We start from the raw sequence: 21511 nt of genomic DNA, 5'->3' as shown, positions 1-21511 counted from the left end.
TTTGAACTCGGGTCCTCCTGAATTCAAGGCACCACTGAATTCCACTGCACCACCTAGTTGCCCCCTATATTATTTATACAGGTTTCCTAAACACTTCATGTACATTACCTCTTTCAAACCTCACCATATCTCCACAAGATAAGTGCTTACAAGTATTATTCTCATTTTATAGATAAGGAAATTGAGGTTTAGGGAGGTTATCAAATAAGAACTCTTGGAGGTGGAATTTGAAACCTGTTGCACTGTAACTCCAAGGCCAGTTATGAGGTTCTAAAATGGACTATGCAGTGTTCCTTCTGGTCAGGTCTAAAGTTGGGAATCTGGGTTAGCCTCAGGGTACAGGGAAAGAAAGGAGACCTACTTTTCAGATGGCTGACGTCAGCCCTCATCTTCTCTTCTTTCTCTTTGTTTCGAACCTTGGAGTTGAGCCCTTGTTCCAGGCTCCGCAGGGCTCCTTCTGCCTCCCGAAGCCTCCTCTCTAAATCCATGCGGACTTTGACCTCAGCCTGAAGCACAGGAGAGACATGGATAGTGAGGAAGCACATCCTACTTCCTCCATGACTTCCATGATTTCTCTTGCTAGAAATGATCCCTCTTTTCACTTTACTCCTATAGCAATTATTATCTGTACTTTTATGTACATCATTTACTGCTCTGTGTTGTAATTTGTAGATATGTCTCATCTCACCACTATACTTTAACCTTCTGAAGGGTATCAAGACTCTTTAGCAGTTCCCTGTTGCCTTTAGAATAAAATATAAATTTCTCAGCTTATCATTTAAAATACTTCATAATCTGGCTCCAACATATCTTTCTAGGCTTATTTCATATTATTGCTTTTGAGACATTTTATGTTCCAGCCAAATTGGCCCACTTTTTATTCTTTAAACTTCCCATTCCATCTCCCACTACCATCTTTTGCACAGGCTTTGCTCCGTGTTTTGTAATGAACTTCCTTGTCACCTTTTCTTTTTAGAATCCTTAGCTTCCTCCAAGGCTCAGGTTAGGTGCCACCTCCAAGAGGAAGTCATTCTTGATTCTATTAATTATTGGCCTTCTCTCTCTATCCTCTAATGATTAGGTATATACTTGTTTTTTAATATTGTCTCCTGCCATAATAAAATGCCAGCCCCTTGAGGGCAAGTTTTTCATTTTATCTTTGTATATAGTATATAACAAATTTCATCAGTATATAAAAATTTTGGGGGTTGGATTGGGTTGAACAGAGAAACTCACACGGGGAGAAGGGAACACGAGGAAATTTATTTTATATTTATATCCCAAAGATAATTTGGGTAAAAAAGGCACCTGTGGCCAAGGCTTAGCACCTTGAGGTCCCTCTCAGTCTGCTGCTTTTCCTCTGTCAATTCCTGAAGAGAGTTCTGCAGGGCTTGTGACTGGCTGGAATAGAATTCCCGCTCCTCCTCCAACGCCCGAGATCTTTCTTCATTTTCCTTCATCCTGTCCCAAGGAAGAGAGGCTTTTTCAACTCACCCAGTTCACTCATTTAGTAAAGTAGTTAGAGAGGGCACTTCAGAAAATGACTCAGTGAGGGCACATCTCTGAAGGGGTAGGTCTGAGGTTAAAGGTGGGGAAGAGAAGGGGTCAGGGAATGCTCCCAGTCCTTTGCACACCTGTCTAGAGAAACCGTATGACCCATAGATTACTTTAGCACCTCGATCTTTTATCCCACATTAACTATCAATCAGTAAGGACTGTTCTTATCTCCTTTAGTCTGATGGGGAAACTGATTTAGAAAGAAAGAAAATTCTTCATCTACTTTGAAGTAAAACTAGTGTCTTAGTTCCCAACTGAAGTTCTAATTCCCAGATTCCTGTCAATCTTGTATTTACTCTTTCACCTCTTCTCTGCAAGGAGTTTCTCCTCCAGAAGCTGCTGCATCTTCTCCTCAATCTGCCGCAGATTGCAATGGAGACCCCCACTGGGGTAAGGCTGCTCACTCTGATTGACCAGAGTCTCTGACTGGTTTTCATTCTCTTGAAGCATCTCCAAGGTCCTCTTCTTCTCTATGGAGAGTTCCTAAAGTGGGATTGGAGGAGAAGAAGCATAAATGAGGAGAATCCCTTAGGCAGCCAGCATAGGGGATAAAGAACTGACAAAGAAATCAAGAAGACTTAAGTTCAGATTCAATTGGTTAAGTCATTTAAACTTTTTTGCCTGAGGTTCTTTATCTATAAAATGATAACAATAATAGGGTCTATCTCCCCAAACTATTGTGAAGATAAAATGAAATATGTATAGAGCTTTGTAAATCTTAAAGTATAACATAAATGCTATCATTATTTTTATTATTTGTGTCTCCAGAAAGTATTGCTCTTCTTTCCCATTTGTTTCTGAATTTCATTCGGTTTCTTCTTAAATTTTTCTACAGGAGAATCTATTTTATCCCTAATCCTTCTTTTCATGTCATGTCTTTTCATAGTCAAATGGCAATTCCTAGTTGGTCCCAAGCAGTGACCACAAGGAGCATGTGGAGGTGAAATGATAGTGAATTTTAGAATTAGTTTTATTATCAATATTTAGTCAGTAAATTCATTAAACATCTATTATGTGACAAGCACTGTGTTAGGGTCTGGGGTAAAGAAAGTCACAGTCCCTACTCTCCAGAAGCTCACAATCTAATGGGGCAAATAGTATGTAAATTTTCAAGTGCAAAAAAAAAAAAAAAAATATATATATATATATGTATATATATATATATACACACACACACACACACACACATAAGTTGGCAATAATCAACATTGGCATGGTATTAGTATTCTTACAAGGTATCAAGACAATGAAATTGATAGAGACAATAATTATCTAATTTAGCATGGTTCAGTATGATTGATCTGACCCTACAAGCAGGTGTTATGGGCCAGAACTTGAAACAAGAAACTAAGTGGATTTGAGGAAACAGTGGTTAAATCTAGTTTAGCATTAATTTAATCCTACAACAAATAATGGTTTCCTAGTGATATAATGATTGGTATATACTCAGTGTGGGGCATATAAGGAGGAGGTCTCAGGGCCAGAAAGGACAAGCTCACTAGAAGCTCATTCAGAGGAAGCTAGAAGCAGAAGCTCTCAGAACCAAGGAGAGAGTCTGGCCTCTAAGAAAGCTAACCGGGCTCCAGGAAAAGAGACAAGACTTTGAAGGAAAGAAATAAAGGATCTGGACTTTAACTCCTGGCTGCATTTGAGGTGATTATTGAATCTGAACTGAATTATTGAACTGAAAAGAAACCTGCTCCCAGAGAACATTACATTTTAGAGAAGAATAATACAGCATGGCAGTAGAATAAAGTAGGATCAAGAAAGGCTTCCATAAAAGAGTGAACTTTTAACTAGGACTTGAAGGAAGCTAGGAGGTAGAGATGAGGAAGGGGGGGGGGTCATTCCATGTGTGAGGAATATGGCAGGAATTTGGACATAGAGTGTCTTATGCAAAGAATAGCAATCCAGTAAGAAGATTGGTGGTTGGGTTACCTTATAACATCCCTTCATGCACAAGTTACTTTGAGGAAATGTGTTTCAGGAGGAGTGACCTTTTGTCACTTGCTTAAGCTATTGGGTTTTTAGATTTTTACTAGGCAATATAACTAAGTCCATTGTCCATTTCTACAAATTTAGAATTTGAAATAATATGTGTTGGCTGGCAATGTTACAGGCCAATGTTCAAGAAGATCTCTCAAAGCAAAGGCTCCCTGCCCTTATAAATGCCCAAGTCTCAGTTTCCAGGATACGCAACTGAAAAATAACATCAACAGTTGTCCTTCCCTGCCAACCAGCCCCTTACTTACCTCCAGTGTTTGCTGTAAGGATTCAGTGAGGTTTCTCAGTTCTTTCTTCTCTTGCTCTACTCCCTTGAGGCATCTTGCAGTCAGCTCCAACTCTCTAAAGAGACACAGATTTTGATACCAAAATCCTTCAGGATTTTAAAAGAAAACAAACAAACAACCCCCCCAAACAAAAAAAATTACAACCAACCCAAGTATAAGTTCTTTGAGGACAGATGGCATGTGTCTTAACTTCTATCTCTTTCTTCCTGGATTACCCAGTACTATGATACCATTTATACTGTAGCTCTTGAGAGACTTTATGCATTATCTGGAATCCCAGAGATACCTCCAGTGTAAATCTATCTGCAAAGTTCTCAAAAATGACAAATCAGTGACCAGCTGGGACAAATTGATATTTTGTGCCCATATCCAGTGCTTTCAGTGATTCAATTTAACAAATATTTGTTCAGCATCTACTTGAGGGTTTGTGAGATCACAGTGGTAGGTTTTGACAAAACCACTTTGTTAAATTTAATATACTTAAAAAACACTATACCTAATAGAAGGTCACAGTTTAAAAAATACATATAAAATTCTTTTTATATATTTAAATGTTTGTACTTATTGATAACTATAAAGTTCACAATGTTCTATATTCAATGTATTTATCATAATACTATGATTTTATCAATTGGGGAATTTCCCTGAAGAGGCAAATGGCAATTTATCCATAGCTGTTCATTTTGCACAAGTCTTATCCATATCCTTCCAAAAGTTGGCTATTGGGGGTCAGTCAGAAGCACTTTCTCTTGATATCAAAGGATACAAGTGGACCACTCTGGCCCATACATCTTTTACTCCTTGTTTTCTCCAAGTGACCAGTGACAGTCACTCCAAGTGACTCTTCCTCTACTTGTTCTTGAGAGTTCTTCATTCATTACAGGTTATAAACCTGCCCACAATGCTTTTCTATTGGTCTCTGTGTACTATTAATTTGTTATAGGCAGTACTATTCCATGTCTTTGTCATTCAGTAATATTGGTAAAATGTTTGTATTGAGAAAATAGCACTTTGCTTTTATTGGAAATTGTTTCTGAGTCAATTTCAGTTGTATCCAATTCTGTGACCCCAGTGGAGGTTTTCTTAGCAAAGATACTGGAATAGTTTACCATTCACTTCTTCAGTTCATTTTACAGATGAGGAAACTGAGGCAAACAGAGTTAAATGACTTGCTTAGAGTCACAGGGCTAGTAACTATCTGAGATTCAAACTCAAGAAGATAAGTCTTATTATGTTACAAATAGTTGGGAAGTTAGGAGTCGGTAAAAGTGACTTCTTAAAAAAAAACAAAAAACCTGGAAGAAAACTCTCTACTCCTTTTCAACTTTGGATACGGCTTACTGTCAAACTATTTTGTCTGTCCCAGATATACATATATATATATATATCTGACCCAGACATGCTCTATTGGGTGTCCAATCATTTTCATGAATCTGAAATCTGAGCAACAAGCATTCTTCACCCATTTGATCTTTCCAGTGTAAATTAATGAACCAAACTCCTTTGAATGATTACATATCTTTTCCAGGAAGCTCTACAATTCTTCAGGACTTGCCACAATAAATATGATGTCATCTATAAAAAGAAACATCTGGAGGATTGTCAACCATAGGGAATTGTTCTTCAGTCTGAAGCTCTGTAATGAGTCTCCTCCACCACCATACCTTTGGCAGGCACATATCTCCATGTTTTATGCCTCATCGAGCATTTATTATCTAAGTGTCATTGATCAGAATTTCTTCTGCTATTACAACTTCCAAGCAATCCTAAATGATGTGGATGAGAGACACCTTAACATATGAGTCTGTAAAATAGTATTTTATTCTACTGAGTCTAAAACTCAGAGCAGTTGGATTGAGTGGTGGATAGAATACCAGCTCTGGACTCAGGAGGACTTTAAACTGAATTCAAATCTGACTTTAGACACTTAATACTTACTAGCTAAGTAAAAGTCACTTAGCCCTAATTGCCTCACACCTATCACAAAAGTGAGTCTAAATCTTCAAAATGGATAATTATCACAATAGAATCTTAAATTTTCTACAACTTTTAGTCAGTTGTAAAGTAATAAAACTGTGGTCCATTGCTTGGGAAATATTGGTTGGGAAAGCCTGCTTTTTCCCTAACAATGCCCCCTGTTCATTTGTAGATAATACTTATAAATATTTTGTATAAATGGGAAAGTAGGCATATTGATGTCCTCTTGGTTGCTTTTTTATATAAAGGGATGCATATGTCATTTTCTAAGTTTTCTTTTCCATCCAGGGCACACCAAATTTTCTCCAGAGGTCCCTCTATACTAGTCATCTTAGAAGTCCATATATTTATAAAGCAAGTGTGCTCTGGTTCACTCTCCTAGATTTAGGCAGATCTATACACCAACCCTTCAGGCTTCTAGGGCTCTCTTAGGGTTTGGGGTATTTTTCTTTACAACCATCAGTTCCAGCCTCAATAAAGCAAGAACAAAGTACAAACTTCCTTCCCTACCCTAACTCCTAGGTTCACTTTAAAAAAATATTTATTTAAAACTAAATGTAAAATAAGAAAAAAGAAAATAGAAAAAAAACAGAAAAAAATGCCATGTGCATAATAGAACATCAAGGAGAATTTGAAATATGTAATAATATATTTCCATTTCAAGAAAGCATATATTATTTAAAAAACATTATATTTATGATTGGGACACTTTCTTCCTTACATCATTTTGATCTCTAGGCAGAATGCAATACAATTACTACAGAATATTGGTACCACCAAGTTTATATCTAGATACTCAGCTTTTTTACTGATCTGGCCAAATACATACAAATGCATACATTGCCAAATTACTTTTACATTGATATTACATTTGAGATTATTTTCATATTTTTAGCATGTTCCCCTCCTTCAGATACCTTTTGGATCCATCTCTTAATTGCATGGCCTCCAGTACAGATTGCTTCTATATATACTTTTTCCAGGCTTTGTTCTCTTTAGTGCTATTTCTGATTACTCTATAAGCACCTCAGGGATTGTAAAATCAGAATACAAGTGTGGTGGTTCCATTATCCTTGATAGAGAAAACAGTTGGGTGAAATGGCTTTTGCAAATCTTTTTCCATTTTTCTTTTGTCTGTATTTCATGTTGCATTTTCATCCTTGGATGCCCTTCAGATGATGTGGCTTAGTCACTTTTCCCTTAAACTATTTTATTTTCCACGATTTTTTTATGAGAAAATATTGTTTATTACTGTTAATCATCCTTCATAAGATTTTTGTTTTTCAATAGTTTTTCAGTCATGTCTGATACTTCATAACTTCATTTGGTATTTTATTGGCAAAGATATCAGAGTGATTTGCCATTGTCTTCGCCAACACGTTTTACAAATGATGAAACTGAGGCAAACAGGTTAAGTGACTTGTCTAGGTTCACACAGCTAATAAATGTCTGAGGACAGATTTAAACTCACAAAACTGAGTCTTTCTGACTCTAGGCTGGCACTAAATTCACCATACCACTTAGCTGCCCTTAGATTTTACATATGAGTTAATATTCTCTCTCTCTTTTATCTTTGACAGTCATCTTTTCAGTCAACAAGTGGTCAGGGTTTTTACTAACCAAGGTGCTTTCTGAGCTCTCTGGATCTCTGTTGTTACAATTAATTTATATTTGTTTAACTTATGGATAAAATTATTATCCTAGGCATAGATGATATTATATATTTTCCATTTTAAATTTTCAATAGTGATTAAAGGATAAATGTTAGCTATGTGGATTTATTTTTCTCACAACTGACCTTTCTTCTTATTTATTTCAAATTCAGATCTTACTGTCAATAAATTGATATTATAACTGTGTAGAAAAAACTGACTGAGAGATAACTACTCACCCATTTTAAGTCTTTTCCTATCTTTTAAAATATTAATTTCATTATTTATGATATTATTTGGAACTTGCCAATTTTTTTTAAAAAGAAATATTCTTGATATAGAGATAGGAGGTTTCTGTATAATCTACAAGTCTTTGACTTCTCTCTTTTATTTCTCCCGATCCATACTTTCCCACATATTTCCATCCAGGAATATGGCAAATATTTAACAACCAGGTTCTCGGGGGAAAGGAGGGAGTGTATATAGGATATATTTTTAACTTTAACCTGCATTATTAACTGTTTTTTTTAGTCCAAGCAATTAGTGAAATAATAAATCAAGTCCTGATTTATAGCAATTGCTTATTTCCTATATTCCTAGGGAACAGGTCTATTCCCTGCTTATGCTCCAAATGCTCATACTGAAAATGTTAAGTATCTATTCTGAGAGATGACTGGAGCTGACTCCATCATACTCCTGTTTCTTTCTATCTTCATCTTTCCCCACATTTGCTTTGAAGTCATCAGGGTGTGTTGTTTTAATATGGAGAGTCTTGTCAAGATATTCAAAGAATTTTTCTACTATTCCATCTTCAGCAACTAAGGGTCATCTAGAAGCTGGAATTATTTTCATTGTGGACTTTGCAAATACTTAATGATTAGCAAGGGGAAGGAAATAAGAGTGCCAGGCACAGTTATATTTCTCATTTCAAGGTAAGTGCTAGTATGATCCCTATTTTACTGTTGAGGAAACTGAGGCAGATAGAGGCTAAATTATTTGCCCACAATCATAGAACTAGAGCAAGTTCCTAATGATTTAAAGTCAAGTCTGCCCATTGCCCCACCACTGCCTATAGGGGATGATCAAATACCCCATGAAATAAAATTTCTTGTTACCTTTGGATATGTGATAAAACTCAGTACATCAACTAGACACTGTCTCTCTTGCTTTCATTTGCCTTAGTGGCTTTTTGGAGGTCCTCCTGCCTCTCTACTTGCATTTTCCTCTTGGTCTGACATCATCCTCTTGCTCCAAACATCTGCTCTCCTCCTTTCTTGTAGAAAGGAAAGAAGCTGGATTTTTTATTTTGATCTCAAGGTTCTTCAAGTATGTGGGGATATAATCCCCAGGTTACATGATTAACATGCATGGGATATGGTTTTAGAAACTGAAAAAGACTAAATATATTCAGCTCAATTTGAGCTAGTAAGAATCTGAAAATAGTTATGGAGCAATAAACATGTAAGGAACTGGCAGATACAGTAGAATAGATCCTACTCTTTAAAAAAAAAAACAAAAAAAAAAAAACATTTATTCTTTTAAAAGCAAAAATTAGAAATTCTCCCAATGGTTTGAGTGTATAAGATTAAATCTATAAACACTGCTTAGCTATAGGATCAAATGATGAATTTTTTTATTAAATGAGTTTGATTGAGGCCCATTCTTTTAAAAGAGGACCTATGTTTGAATTTCTACCTGCTCTTCACTATCTGTGTGAAAATCTTAACTTCTGTGGTCCTGAGTTTTCTCTTCTGCAACACGAGAAAGATAAGATCTTTAAGGCTATGTCCATTTTGTCCTATGAACTTAACAGTTCAGTCCTGAGTATTATCAAAGTGCAACAATGTCCCAGTAAGAACCCTGCCAACAAATTAATGTATTGTTCCTTTTTTTAAGATAGATAATTCACAAGCAGAAGGTATTCAGCTATCTCAAACATGCCCTCTTCAATCCCTACCTGTAAAGTAAGGAGCTTGCTCTAGGAAACTTCCAACTCAATGAACTCTATCTACAATCTATGAACTATAAGGAACTAGGACAGTTACTCTGTCTAGAGTCAGGAGAAGGGACTTGTCTCCCTTTTTTTCTTCCCCTCCAAATATGTTCTTCCTCCATCCTTTTGGGTACTACCACCAAATACCTCTTGATTTGCTCCTGTTCCATCCTCAGCTCCTGAACCACTTCTTCAAACTGCTGCTTCTCAGCCTCCAGGATCTGGTTGAGTCGTTCAAGCTCCTAAAAAGAAACAAAGAGGAAAAGGGGAGTTTCTTTGCAAAATCCATTCAAGTTCTTGTGTCCTTCTTTAATCCACTAGGAGGAGGAGATTAGTTCTCTGTGTGATGTCATCAACTAGGGATCTGAGGAAACTTCCATGAATGGAAATGATACTGGCATGGTTGGCTTGTTATCAAGTTGGACCATTCCTTCTTGTTCTCTATCTCTCAGTCAGTTAACTAGCATTTATTAAGAAACCTACTACAGTATATGCCAGAATTGTGCCAAGTACTAGAGATTCAAAGAAAGGCAAAAAAAAATCCAAAAAACCAAAAACCAAACCCAAAACCCAACAAAACCTAGTTTGCACTCTCATATTTCTCACAGTCTAATAGGGAAACAACATGTAAACAATTATGCACAAACCAGATATATTCAGGATAATCCCAAGGCAACCTCAGGTGGAAGGTGCTAAAACTAAGGAGAATTTGAAAAGCTTCTTGTATAAGTTAACAATTTAGGTGATACTTGAAGGAAGCCAGGGAAGCTAGGAGATGGAGACAGAGTGGGTTTCAGGGATGGGGGACTTCTCTCAGAAGAAATGACAATCCTATATGACCTGGCTCCAGGCTTAATTCTTGAAAAGATTCTTCAGAAATCATCTGCTTCAATAGGACTTTGATTCCCCCAGAGGTTAGAGCTGACCTTGGCCAAAAATATCTTGTATATATATATTTTTTTGTACATATATTTATTTTATGTTTTACCCCCTAAAAGAATGAAAGCTTTGGAAGGCAAAGACTATTTCACTTTTGTATTCATAATCCCAGGACCAGCACAATGTCTCTTTCATTGTTGATGTTTTTTTTTTTTATCCTAGCATTTGTTTAATTGATCCCAGCATTTTTTTAATTGGAGAAACTAACACAACTACATTCTTAGAGAAATTGCAGGAGCTATTGTAAGCCACTGAAATGTTGATTTTCCCCATTTAAAGATTCCTCCCCCCCCACCTGAGGCTGGGGTTAAGTGACTTGCCCAGGGTCACACAGCTAGGAAGTGTTAAGTGTCTGAGACCAGATTTGAACTCGGGTGCTCCTGAATTCAGGGCTGGTGCTCTATCCACTGTGCCACCTAGCTGCCCCCATTTAAAACTTTTTTAAGGCAAAGATCAGAAGGCCTCCTGTTTTTATTAAAATATATCAGAGGAAGTCTTTATACAATGTTGAAACTATAGTATCATAAAATTTTTTTACTTCTTAAGTTTTATTGAACCTTGTCATTTTTATACCAGTCATTTCTAGATATACCACTTGTTGCCTTTCCCCCACCCTGTAACAAAGAATAGCAGGTGTTTCTACAATAGGGTTTCATTTCTGTGAGGAATAGATGCTCTCACAAGGCAAAAAACCAGGAATGGCAAATTTTATTGCCTGGGCTTGCAGATTTCAAGGATCTCTTTTTCCTTTGCTCTTTGGAGATACTTTTTACCCACCATTTTTGGAATGCAGGAAACAGAGACATATGGGAGTAAGAACAAGATTGTCCAAACAGCAGTGAGCTTTGGGAGCGTGTTATTCAGGAATGAAGACTAGTGTTGAGACATGTAAAATGAGCCAATGAGTGACCAGCAATACAGGTTGGGGACCAGTAACTGCAAACTGTAGTTTCAAAACAAAATTCCATGATTTGTCTTGCTTGGTCTAGTCATGTATTTCTGATGGGCACAAGGAGAAGACACAAATCAAAATGAACTGTTTGTACTACTGAAGTGCTCCAAGCATCATATGCAGATTCTACCTTTGTTATAGAAGAAAAATAGTTAATCAAAATTAATACACACAAGATTCTGTCTGAGTAGTCAGTCTTTCTACCTCTCTGTTAACAGAAAGGAGATATGTTTTAATATCTGTTTTTCTGTACAATTATTAACTTTTCAATTGTTCAGAGTTCAGCACATTTTAGAGAGGTGCAAGGGTATTTGACCTAGCTACCAGACACAGCATGAACTGCAACTATTATCAATAAATCAATCAGTCTTTAATTGGGGGCTAAATGATGCAATGAATAAAGTACCAGACGTAGAGTTAGGAAGAGTCATCTTCCCAACTTCAAATCTGGCCTCAGATACTTAGTAGCTATGTGACCTTGGGCAAGGCATTTATTTGTAAAATGAGCTAAAAATGGAAATGACAAGCCGTTCTAGTATCTTTGCTAAGAAAACCCTAATGGGGTCATGAAGAGTTGAACCCGATTGAAACTTGTGGGCAGCATTTATTGAAGACTTCCATGTGCTCAGCTGTGTGTTCTAGAGCAATAAGTACTCACCACCTAAGACCCTTTCAGGGCATTTCTGATGTAAAAAAATATTTTTGTAATAATACTAAAAAGTTATTTGACTATTTAGATGCCTTTTCCTTTTCTAACTACATATCTTTATAATGCCAGTTCTTTTTTTTTTTTTTTCATGGACTTCAAGTCAAACATATTACAACAGATGAAATGCAAGATCAGATATAGAAAACCAGTTATCTTCTATTATAATAGTAATTTTAAAAATTTGCAAAAATATGTAAAATAATGCTAGTCTCATTAAATTTTATTGTTTTGCAAAATATAGTTATTTTTCATTAAAATATGTTAACATGAAATAGGATTGTTATTGTTCTCTTAAGGGAATACATAAATATTTTAAAATTTTATCCATTTTGATTTCTAACACAATTATTATTGATAAATGTAGTCTACATAAGCAAAAGCTATGTGAGATATTTTATAATTATCAAGGGCATAAAGGGACTCTGAGATTTAAAAAAAAGAGAGAGATTAAACACTGCTGTCTCAGAATGAGGGAAAAAGCTTGAGGGAAGTTTTATTGGGTGCCAGACCCAGAACTAGATAGCACCTTAGAAATAACCTATTCCAAAGTCTTATTGTGCAAATGAGAAACTTGAGATTCAGAAAGAAATGACTTGTCCAAGTTCATATAGTATTAAGTAGCTGTGCAAAGATTCAAACCAAACTCTCTTGACCAAATCTATCATTCTCTCCACTGTGCCATCTTGCTTTCTAGGGTTCTGAAGTATTCTGCAAGAGTGTTAAGCATTCCATATTTTTGTAAAAAGGATTTTTAAAAATTGCCAGCATGTATTCATGAATACCTTTCATGAACAGTATTCACTATTTCTGAATTCAACTCCTTTCCTTCTACCCTTTTAATTTAATGTGCTTATTTTTAGGCTTAGCAGGATATTCATTCCCAAAAGTATTCAAAGACCTTTTCCAGAGAGATGGTTGATGGTAGAAACAGAAAGGTGGAGGCCTACACAATTAACCATTTGTAAAGTTGTACTCTGTTAAGACTTCTAAGAAGTTGAAGACTTTATAAGATTAAGAGATGAGTAAATGTAAAAAAAAAAAAAGTCCTTTCATATGTTAAAAAATTATTCTGTACTTTAGACACTGTTTGAAGTCTGAATATCTCAATTATACAGGATGAATGAGCTTTCCCCAGGACATTTAGCTTTAAAACCTCTGTTGCCAACTAATCATCTGCATAATATCCAAGAGAAATCTGGGAAGTATAACTTAACTGACTAGGTTTAGGAAAAAATAGACTCCCTTTCGGAAAAAAAAAAAAAAAAAAAAAAAAAAAAAAAAAAAAAAACACCTTTGAACCAGAGCATTGTAGAAAAGAAGAGCCTGTACCTCTCCTAAGTCTGACTTGAAGGTGACAAACCTCTAAGATATTAATAGAGGCTTCTGCCACTCCTAGGCTAATGGACATTGCTTTAATGGAAGGAATATCATGACAGTTCCCATGAAAAAAGCCAGAAGATGAAAATGGTAAGAACTGCCCACCAAAGAATGATCCCAGGAAATCCAGTAGAATGTCTCATCTACTAGAAATAACATGCCTTAAGAAAATCTGTAAGGGGCAGATAAAACACGTTCAGTGCAACCAGGAGGTACAAAGTGGAAATGAAGTAACTTCTATGTACAGAAAGAGACTGCTTCATGGCTGGGAACTCTAGCCATATTGAGGTAGCTTCTTAATGGGTATGTCTCCTCTCATTGGCTGTGCGTGTGACCTCATAGACCTTATTTAAGCTCTCTGGAGGAGGAAGTCGCTCTCTTTAACCTGATGTTCACCTGGGAGTAGCCGGGAAGTTCGAGGAAGGTTGTGAACACATGGGTCTCTCTTTGACTTGGTGTTCATCTGGGAGTCAACAAGAGGTCTGGGAATTAGGAGAGACTGGCAATGTAAAATGCAGAGTAGTACTAGGATACAAATGAAGTGAATGCCCAGGGTCAAGCATTTTACAAAGAACACTCTGGGACAGGCAGCCTTTGCAGAGCAGCCTATCTCCTGATTTAGTTTGGCAATAGTTCAGTGGCTAAGCACTGAATCTAGTTCAGCAGCAGCCTACCCTAGTGAGGAAATTTCACTTTATAACTATTATTCTTGCTATATAGCTTCTGAGTAAATTCTCTCCCCACACCATTCCATTCTCTATTCAACCAATGAAGTGATTTTATCCTAAACCATAGATTTTTATGCACATTCTCTCCCTTTCTCTCTCATTCCCCCCCCCCATCACTCCATAAACTCCAGTGGCCCTTTATCACCTCCAATTTTGTTAGCATATAACTGTGGGCAATAAGTTCTAAATACTTTTTGGTATTATTTTTTTGGGGGGGGGTTTCCTTTTTAATCAGATTAATAAAACTTTAGCTAATCTTTTCAAAGAATCACTTTCTAAAAATCAACCTTATGATTTTTTATTTCTAGTTTACATATTTCTTTTCTAATTTTAATATATCTTTTGTATTTATTTTATGCTTATTTGTTGGCTTTCTAGTTTTTTATAATTGTGAATTCTTATATTAAAGAACTTCTTGAGTCTAAAAGGTGTTTTTTAAGGGAAAGCAAACCACTGGGGCCTTGTGTATTATAATATTAATGGGATTAGTACACACAAAGTTACTCCTAAGATCCCTGGAAGTAATAGCATCTGACTTCTAGGGACCAAATGACCACTATTAGTGCTGGGAGAGCCCTGACAAAGTGTTAACACATGTAAAATAGAAATCCCTCAATATATACCTTCAACATTGCTGTCCTATTTTTTAAAATTATTTTTATACATTGATATAAATTGTATTTCATCTCTATTTACTCATCAATTTAACTTAAAAAAATTAAATGTGAGTTAGCAATATCATAGTATCAAGGTCTCTAAATTTGCTCTTTAACTTCCAAAAAAATCTAAAAATCCATATCTTAGAACATGCAGGAGAACTGTTAGGAATGACAATTGTAACAAGAACAACAAACACATTTCTCAGTGGCTTCCAACTCTCTGGGCCAGGATGGGAGAGGCACAATTAGCTATTTGAAAGAGATCTAAGTTGATTAAAGGTAAAAACAACTCAAAATGAATCAGAAGGAGGACTTGGGGAATATGATTTGGAGCTGAAAGCATTGCTTTCAGAATTCTGACAATCCTTCCGTATTCTGCCCTTATCAGATCTTATCTGTTGTATTGTGCTCAGGACACTGGGCATTGTGGCTTAAGAAGGGCACCCAGAGGAAAGAATCAGCAGAGGGAGAGGATCATTTGAAGATTAGTCAAAGGAACTGGAAACATTAAGTTTAGAAAAGAAAAGACTCAGAGGGGACACAAAAAGCATGTTCAAATATCTGAAGGGCTAACAGAAGCCTTGTTCTGTTTGAGACCTGAGGGCAGAACCAGGAGCAGGGGGTCAGAGATACAACAAGCAAATTACCACCAGGGAAAACTTACTAAGAAATAGAATGGTCTGAAAGTGGAATGGGTGATAGGCTTCCTTCATTAGGGGTCTTTGAGCAGAAACCATCAGACATGGTTTTTGGGGGGAGAATGAATGGTAGGAGAGATTCCTTTAGTGTATATGTCAGACAAAATTTTGACTGAAGTCCTTTTCAATTCTAAAGCCTGTGATTTTTCCTAGCCCCTCAATAACCATTTTTAAAGTTCTTAGAATTCACAAAAATGAATTGTCTATTCTGGGGAACCTTGAGAGCTGAGGCAAGGCAATTTGGGAATTGAGGAACTTCTAGTATCCTGAAGGGCAGCTAGGTGGTACAGTGGACAGAGTGCTAGGCCTAGAGTCAGGAAGATCAAATCCACTTACTAGCTGTGCAACCCTGGGAAAATTACTTAAACCCATTTGCCTCAGTTTTCTCATCTGTAAAATGAATTGGAGAAGGAAATAACAAACCATTCTAGTATCTTTGCCAAGAAAAGCTCATATAGGATCACAACTTTTATCCATTTCTTTCCTATCCCAAGATAAGTGGACTGATAACCTACTGTGGCACCCTCAGGACCTAAGGTTAGTATACTTGATACTCTAAAACTACATAATAGGAAGTCCATTTCAGACAGCTCTCATTCAGTATGTTTTTAAATGGGGCCTTTCTGAAATGGGCCACAGCTGCCCTCATTCTATGCCATGAGTCCTAGATGTTCTGTCTAAATTTGCTGCTGCCCCAGATTTTGTAACTCTGATAGATAAGACTGTCTCTCCTCCTGCCAAGGTGTCTGGATCATACACATCTATCTGTCAGGCTACGATCTACTTTGCTTCTCGATCACTTGAAGGAAGGAAGGGAATAAGCATTATTTATATAGCTCATACTATGCCAACACTATGCTAAATGATCTGACAAATATTACCTCATTTAATCCTCACATGCCTGTGAGGTAAGTGCTATCATTATCTCCACCTTATAGTTAAGGAAACTGAGGCAGACAGAAAATAACTTGTCCAGAGTCATATAGCTAGTAAGTATAATGCCTAATTTAAACTCAGATCTCCCTGACTCCAAGACTAGAACTCTATCCATTGTACCACTAGCTGTTTCTATTTCAGGGCTCAGTATGGGGCATATTATCTACTTAATAGGTGGTACCACCAAAAGCCAGACCTTAACCAAAGAACAAATGAGACTGGTTTAGGGGTTATAAGTCAGCCTAAAAAGGGCTGGGCCTCAAGAGAGTTGTTCAAGACCAACATTCTCTTTTGCTCAGAGAGTGAGTGGGAAGAACAAGAAGAGAAAAGAAAGAAAATAGCAAAAGGACCTCTCATGACTGATGCTCCCCACCCATGACCTGGAAATCCTGCCCCTCATTGACACTTGCATAATAGTGCCAATGATCTTTTCTACCTGGGTTATTTGAACAAGCTTCTAAGAAGAGCTTGGGCTGGAAATTTGACAATTTCTAGGGGTCGCCAGCTATAAATTTTGTAGAAATAGTACAGTTACTTTATAGGCAAATGCCTGGTTGCTTTCTGAACTGCATTCTGGAAAGTAGAATTAAGAAGTACTCTCAGAAGTCATTTAGAACCAATCTTCTTTTCAGTGCAAGAATTTGCCCTTTGATAGCCAATTGAGATGATCGTCCAGCTTAGATGCCATCTAAGCTCAGATGTACATAGTTGGAGATAAATCCTCCCATACCTGTTTAATTTTTTTTGGGGGGTAGGCACTTGGGATTAAGTGACTTGCTTAGGGTCACACAGCAAGTCAGTATTATATGTCTGAGGTTGTGTTTGAACTCAGGTCCTTCTGATTCCAGGGCTGGTGCTCTATCTATTGCATCATTTAGTGTCATCCCTTCTCACAGCCTTTTATGCCTCTCTTAATGCACTTTCACATTTTATTTTGCATCGTAAATATTTGTGTACATATTTCATTTTTCCTCATTTATATGAAGGTCATATAAACTTCATGATATCCAGGTCTCTTCCTCCCTCCCTTCCTTCTTTCCCTCCCTTCTTCCTTGCATCCCTCTCTCCTTCCTTTCCTCCTTCTGCCCTTCCTTTTTCTCTCCTCTTCCTCCCTCCCTCCTCTCTTCCTTCCTTCCCTTCCTTGCTTCCTTCCTCCCCTCCCTTCTTCCTTGCTTCCTTCTTTCTTTCCCCTCTATTGCCTTGAATAATATATTGATCATTCAATAAAAATTTGCTGAATGGATGATTTTGCCTCTACTTTCAGTGATGGAGATCTCATTATCTATCAAACCAGCCCGTTGCATTGTCATATAGTTCTAATTCTAAGAAAGCAGTCTAGATCTGGTTGTTTTTACTTTCTACTCCCTTGTTCCCTCCCTCCCCCTTGCTCTCATCTCTCAGATAGCTCATAAAAGTAAAACAAGAGTGCAGTGTATTTAACATATTCTTCTAAGGAGGTGCTAAAAGACATTTTGACCATAGTCCTTTTACTAGCTACTCCCCTCTAACCTGGGTTATTGCACACCTGAGACTCTTAGTGCTTAAAACCATCCAAGAAAATATTTGAACTTTGCTGCAGAGGCCTTCATAGATTTAGAGGCCTGAGAGAGAGGGATTTTGCATAACCACAGCAACTACCTACCTCTCTCTGCTCTCTTTGAAGACACAGTTCTTCAGTTTCTTCCATCAATTTGTCTGCCAGAGCAAGCACAGGTACATATGATAAAAATATACACACTCTTAAACAAAAGTGGGATAATAATGGTGTACAGGGATGGACCCAGAGGCAAACACAGGATTACATGATCTAGAGTTGGAGAAAACTTCTAAATCTTAATGTTCATTCTAACTAGAGGGCTAACCAAATCCCTTAAACAGCCCACCAGACCTGGGCCTTGAGCATGTTCTCCTGATTTGTTCCTTATTTTCTCTATTTTGATCTAGGGAGGGAGAGCAGAGAATAGATCTAGCCACCATCCTTGCAGGTCAAAAATAGGGTATAAGCCTGATGAACCATTGAGGAAGGACCAATCATTTAGATCTTACTTTTTTTTCTCTGTGTAAAAATAAGTGCTTTTAAGGTTCAAAAAGTGCTTTGCATAGCATCAATTCACTTGATCCTGATGAAAACCATCTGAGGTAGGTACTATTATTATCCTTATTTTACAGATGAGGAAACTGAGGCACATAAAAACCTTAGCTCAGGCTAACACAGATAAAGATAACTTGTTGGAAAGACATGAGGCTCTAGAACCATTTGATGATAAACTCAAATAGCCTTACTTTGAAACTGTGGCGCAAAGCATGTTCAGGCAAGGGTGGGAATGGGGTAGCTTTCCCTATCTGTGTTTTGAGACAAGTGGAAAATCATCTTTTTGTTGTAGATTAAAGATAGTATCTGAGTATACTTGAAAGTGCTCAAAGTTAAGACTAGTTTTTGGGTTTTCCTTGCCCATGTAGCCCATATTGTTATTATAGTTTGTTGTCACTGTTACACCAAATACACATCCACTATGATCATAACTTGTGCAGTTACAGCAAACAGTCCAGTTCCAAACCATCACATAAATCAAAGCATCACCTAAATACTCTTGCTTCTCCTTAGCCAATTGCAGACCCTGGGTCTCTAGACTCTTTATCATGGCTTCTCCCAGCTGGGCATTCTTCCAAGTCCTGGGGAAAGAGAGCAGATGGGAAGAGAGAGGAGAAAGAGAAACAAGTCCAAGACTATTTTCTAAAAAAAAAAAAAAAAAAAAAAAAAAAAAAAGACCTGTTTTTTGCATATGTCCACCTTATTTCTTTCAGAATGTCATCTTGCTAATGCTAATATCTTCTGCATATTTCACCTAGTACCCAGAATTGGGATGTGAGTCCATCAAGGTAACTGATGGTAAATCTATGGCATTGTGTTCCCAGTATAAGCAATACATAAATATAGAAAACTGTACTAAGGCTTTTAGACACTGTGGTTAAGAGATTCTTTTTCAAGCTGACCTTGGTCTGAGTAGTGAGGAATTAGGACTGGGAGATTTAAATGAAGATAGACTTGGAAGTTTGCAAATTCTTCTCAATCTAAGGATGCCAGAGAGGAGGGGGCTATGTTGGAACTGGAGTATAACATGACTTGGAGCATTTGACTGACTGAGAAAGCACTAACCCTAGTTCTTCCTAGGTTCAATCTCAAACACAAATGAAAACCATCTGAGGTAGGTACTATTATTATCCTTTTTTTACAGATGAGGAAACAGGCACATAAAAACCCTAGCTCAGGCTAACACAGATAAAGATAACTTGTTGGAAACCTTGACATGAGACTCTAGAACCATTCAATGATAAACTCAAATAGCCTTACTTTGAAACTGTCTTAAGGTGCTGAATATAAAAATAAGGCTTAGTGTCTAGTTAGCAAAATAATTAGTATTTTATGCTGCCAAATGGGATGTACCAGCAGACTGTTTTTCACCCCTCCCCCTCAAATGTTCCATGCTCCCATGATATCTGCCTTTCTCTTCTAAATAGCACTCTTCTAGCAGTGACCTTGAATTTGTATGTTAGGATCTCTCTCTTCCCTACCTTCATGAAGCCATCTTTTATGCCATTTATTCCAAGAATCATTTGTGATCATGGCCAGGGGCAAAAAAAAATAATAAAGTTCTAATTATGGTTCTATTCATCCATGGGGACAGAAGGCAGCTGGATCAGGTGTGTCAAATGCTGGTATCTAGAGTCTTTGAAGATCTGTGGCTTCTGGAATTTCTCTGAATGGCAAAAGAGGATAATTCTCTGTTTCCTCTTATGCCACTGACTTTTCCAGTCTCCTCCTCTCCCTGAGAAGCTTTTTTTAATCTCTCCCTTACTGCCTCCACCTTCATCCATAGCACCCCACCTCTCCAACTTCCTGTAGGTTCGAGGACCACTTGGTGGAGTTAGGAGTGGTAAGGAGGGCAGGCTGGGCAGTGACCCTGTGAGCAGATCCCAGCTTCTCCTCCACAAGGCCTTCTGCTTTCCCTCCCCCAAAGTTGCCCATCTGGACACTCTCTTCCTCCATTGTCCCAGACACTTACACTTTGCCAGACTCTCGTAACATCTCCAGCCATTGGATCTGTTCAAACTCTGATTCTGCAGCAAGCACAATATTACCCTGAGGGAAAAACAAAGCAAGGACAGAAGGAGACACTGAGTTTGGCTCATATGGGTCAGTGCACATCATAAGTACTCAGCATCATTGTCTCCGTTAGCTCTCCTTTGTTCTATATTGGTGTGGAAAGTTAAGGTCATTGCATTCAACAGGGACAGTAACCAAATAGTTACACAGTGAGTACTCTTTTAACAGAAGGGTCTGTTTCTGCTTGGTCTATGCTTTCTCAAAGTGCCTCAAATCCTTGTAAACACACCTTTTTTTAAATGGAAGTTTTTTATTTTCAAAACATATGCAAGGGTAATTTTTCGACACTGATCCTTGAAAAATCTTGTGTTCCAATTTTTCCCTTCCGCCCATTCCTTCCCTTAGATGGCATGTAATCCAATATATGTTAAACATGATAAAAATATACATAAATCCAATATAGGCATATATGTTTACACAATTATCTTGCTGCACAAGAAAAATCCAATCAAAAAGTTAAAAAAATGAGAAAGAAAATAAAATTCAAGCAAACATAAAAAATGAAAAAAGAATGAAAATACTATGTTGTGATACATCCTCAGTTCCCTCCTCTCTGGATATAGATAGCTCTCATTCATCACAAGATCATTGGAACTGTAAACACACCTTTTAAAACCTAACACTACTCCACTATCCACAACAGCCTCAATGGTGTTTACATAGGCAGAGAACAACACATTTTCTTTTTCCTATCTGATTTCCTCTTAGAGATAAATATGTGCAATAAACACTTTTGATCCTCACCCACATTCCTCCACAGCTTTCAAAATACAAGAAATATTGGTAATGTTGTCTGTTCCCAAGATGGGTCACTGACCCATCTTATTTGGTATCCCAAAAAAGAAAGAGAATGAGAGGGTCATAGCCCTTCCTTAATC

General features: G+C 37.2%; 1 protein-coding gene across 1 annotated transcript in view; it reads right to left on the bottom strand.

The window, feature by feature from the left end:
• The window catches only part of PLEKHD1 (pleckstrin homology and coiled-coil domain containing D1), a 36697-nt gene that overhangs the window by 3037 nt on the left and 12149 nt on the right, over positions 1-21511 (bottom strand). The window contains exons 4-11 of the mRNA XM_074290487.1: positions 20533-20609; positions 19050-19141; positions 18111-18163; positions 9618-9712; positions 3810-3903; positions 1862-2040; positions 1329-1461; positions 362-506 (exon numbers count right to left, since the gene is read on the bottom strand). Of these exons, the coding sequence (XP_074146588.1) occupies positions 362-506; positions 1329-1461; positions 1862-2040; positions 3810-3903; positions 9618-9712; positions 18111-18163; positions 19050-19141; positions 20533-20609 (868 nt within the window). The remainder of the gene's footprint in view (positions 1-361; positions 507-1328; positions 1462-1861; positions 2041-3809; positions 3904-9617; positions 9713-18110; positions 18164-19049; positions 19142-20532; positions 20610-21511) is intronic.

This window comes from Sminthopsis crassicaudata, chromosome 2 (assembly GCF_048593235.1).
Source record: "Sminthopsis crassicaudata isolate SCR6 chromosome 2, ASM4859323v1, whole genome shotgun sequence".
NCBI classification, from domain to species: Eukaryota; Metazoa; Chordata; class Mammalia; order Dasyuromorphia; family Dasyuridae; genus Sminthopsis; species Sminthopsis crassicaudata.
This window is presented reverse-complemented; position numbering and strand designations above follow the sequence as displayed.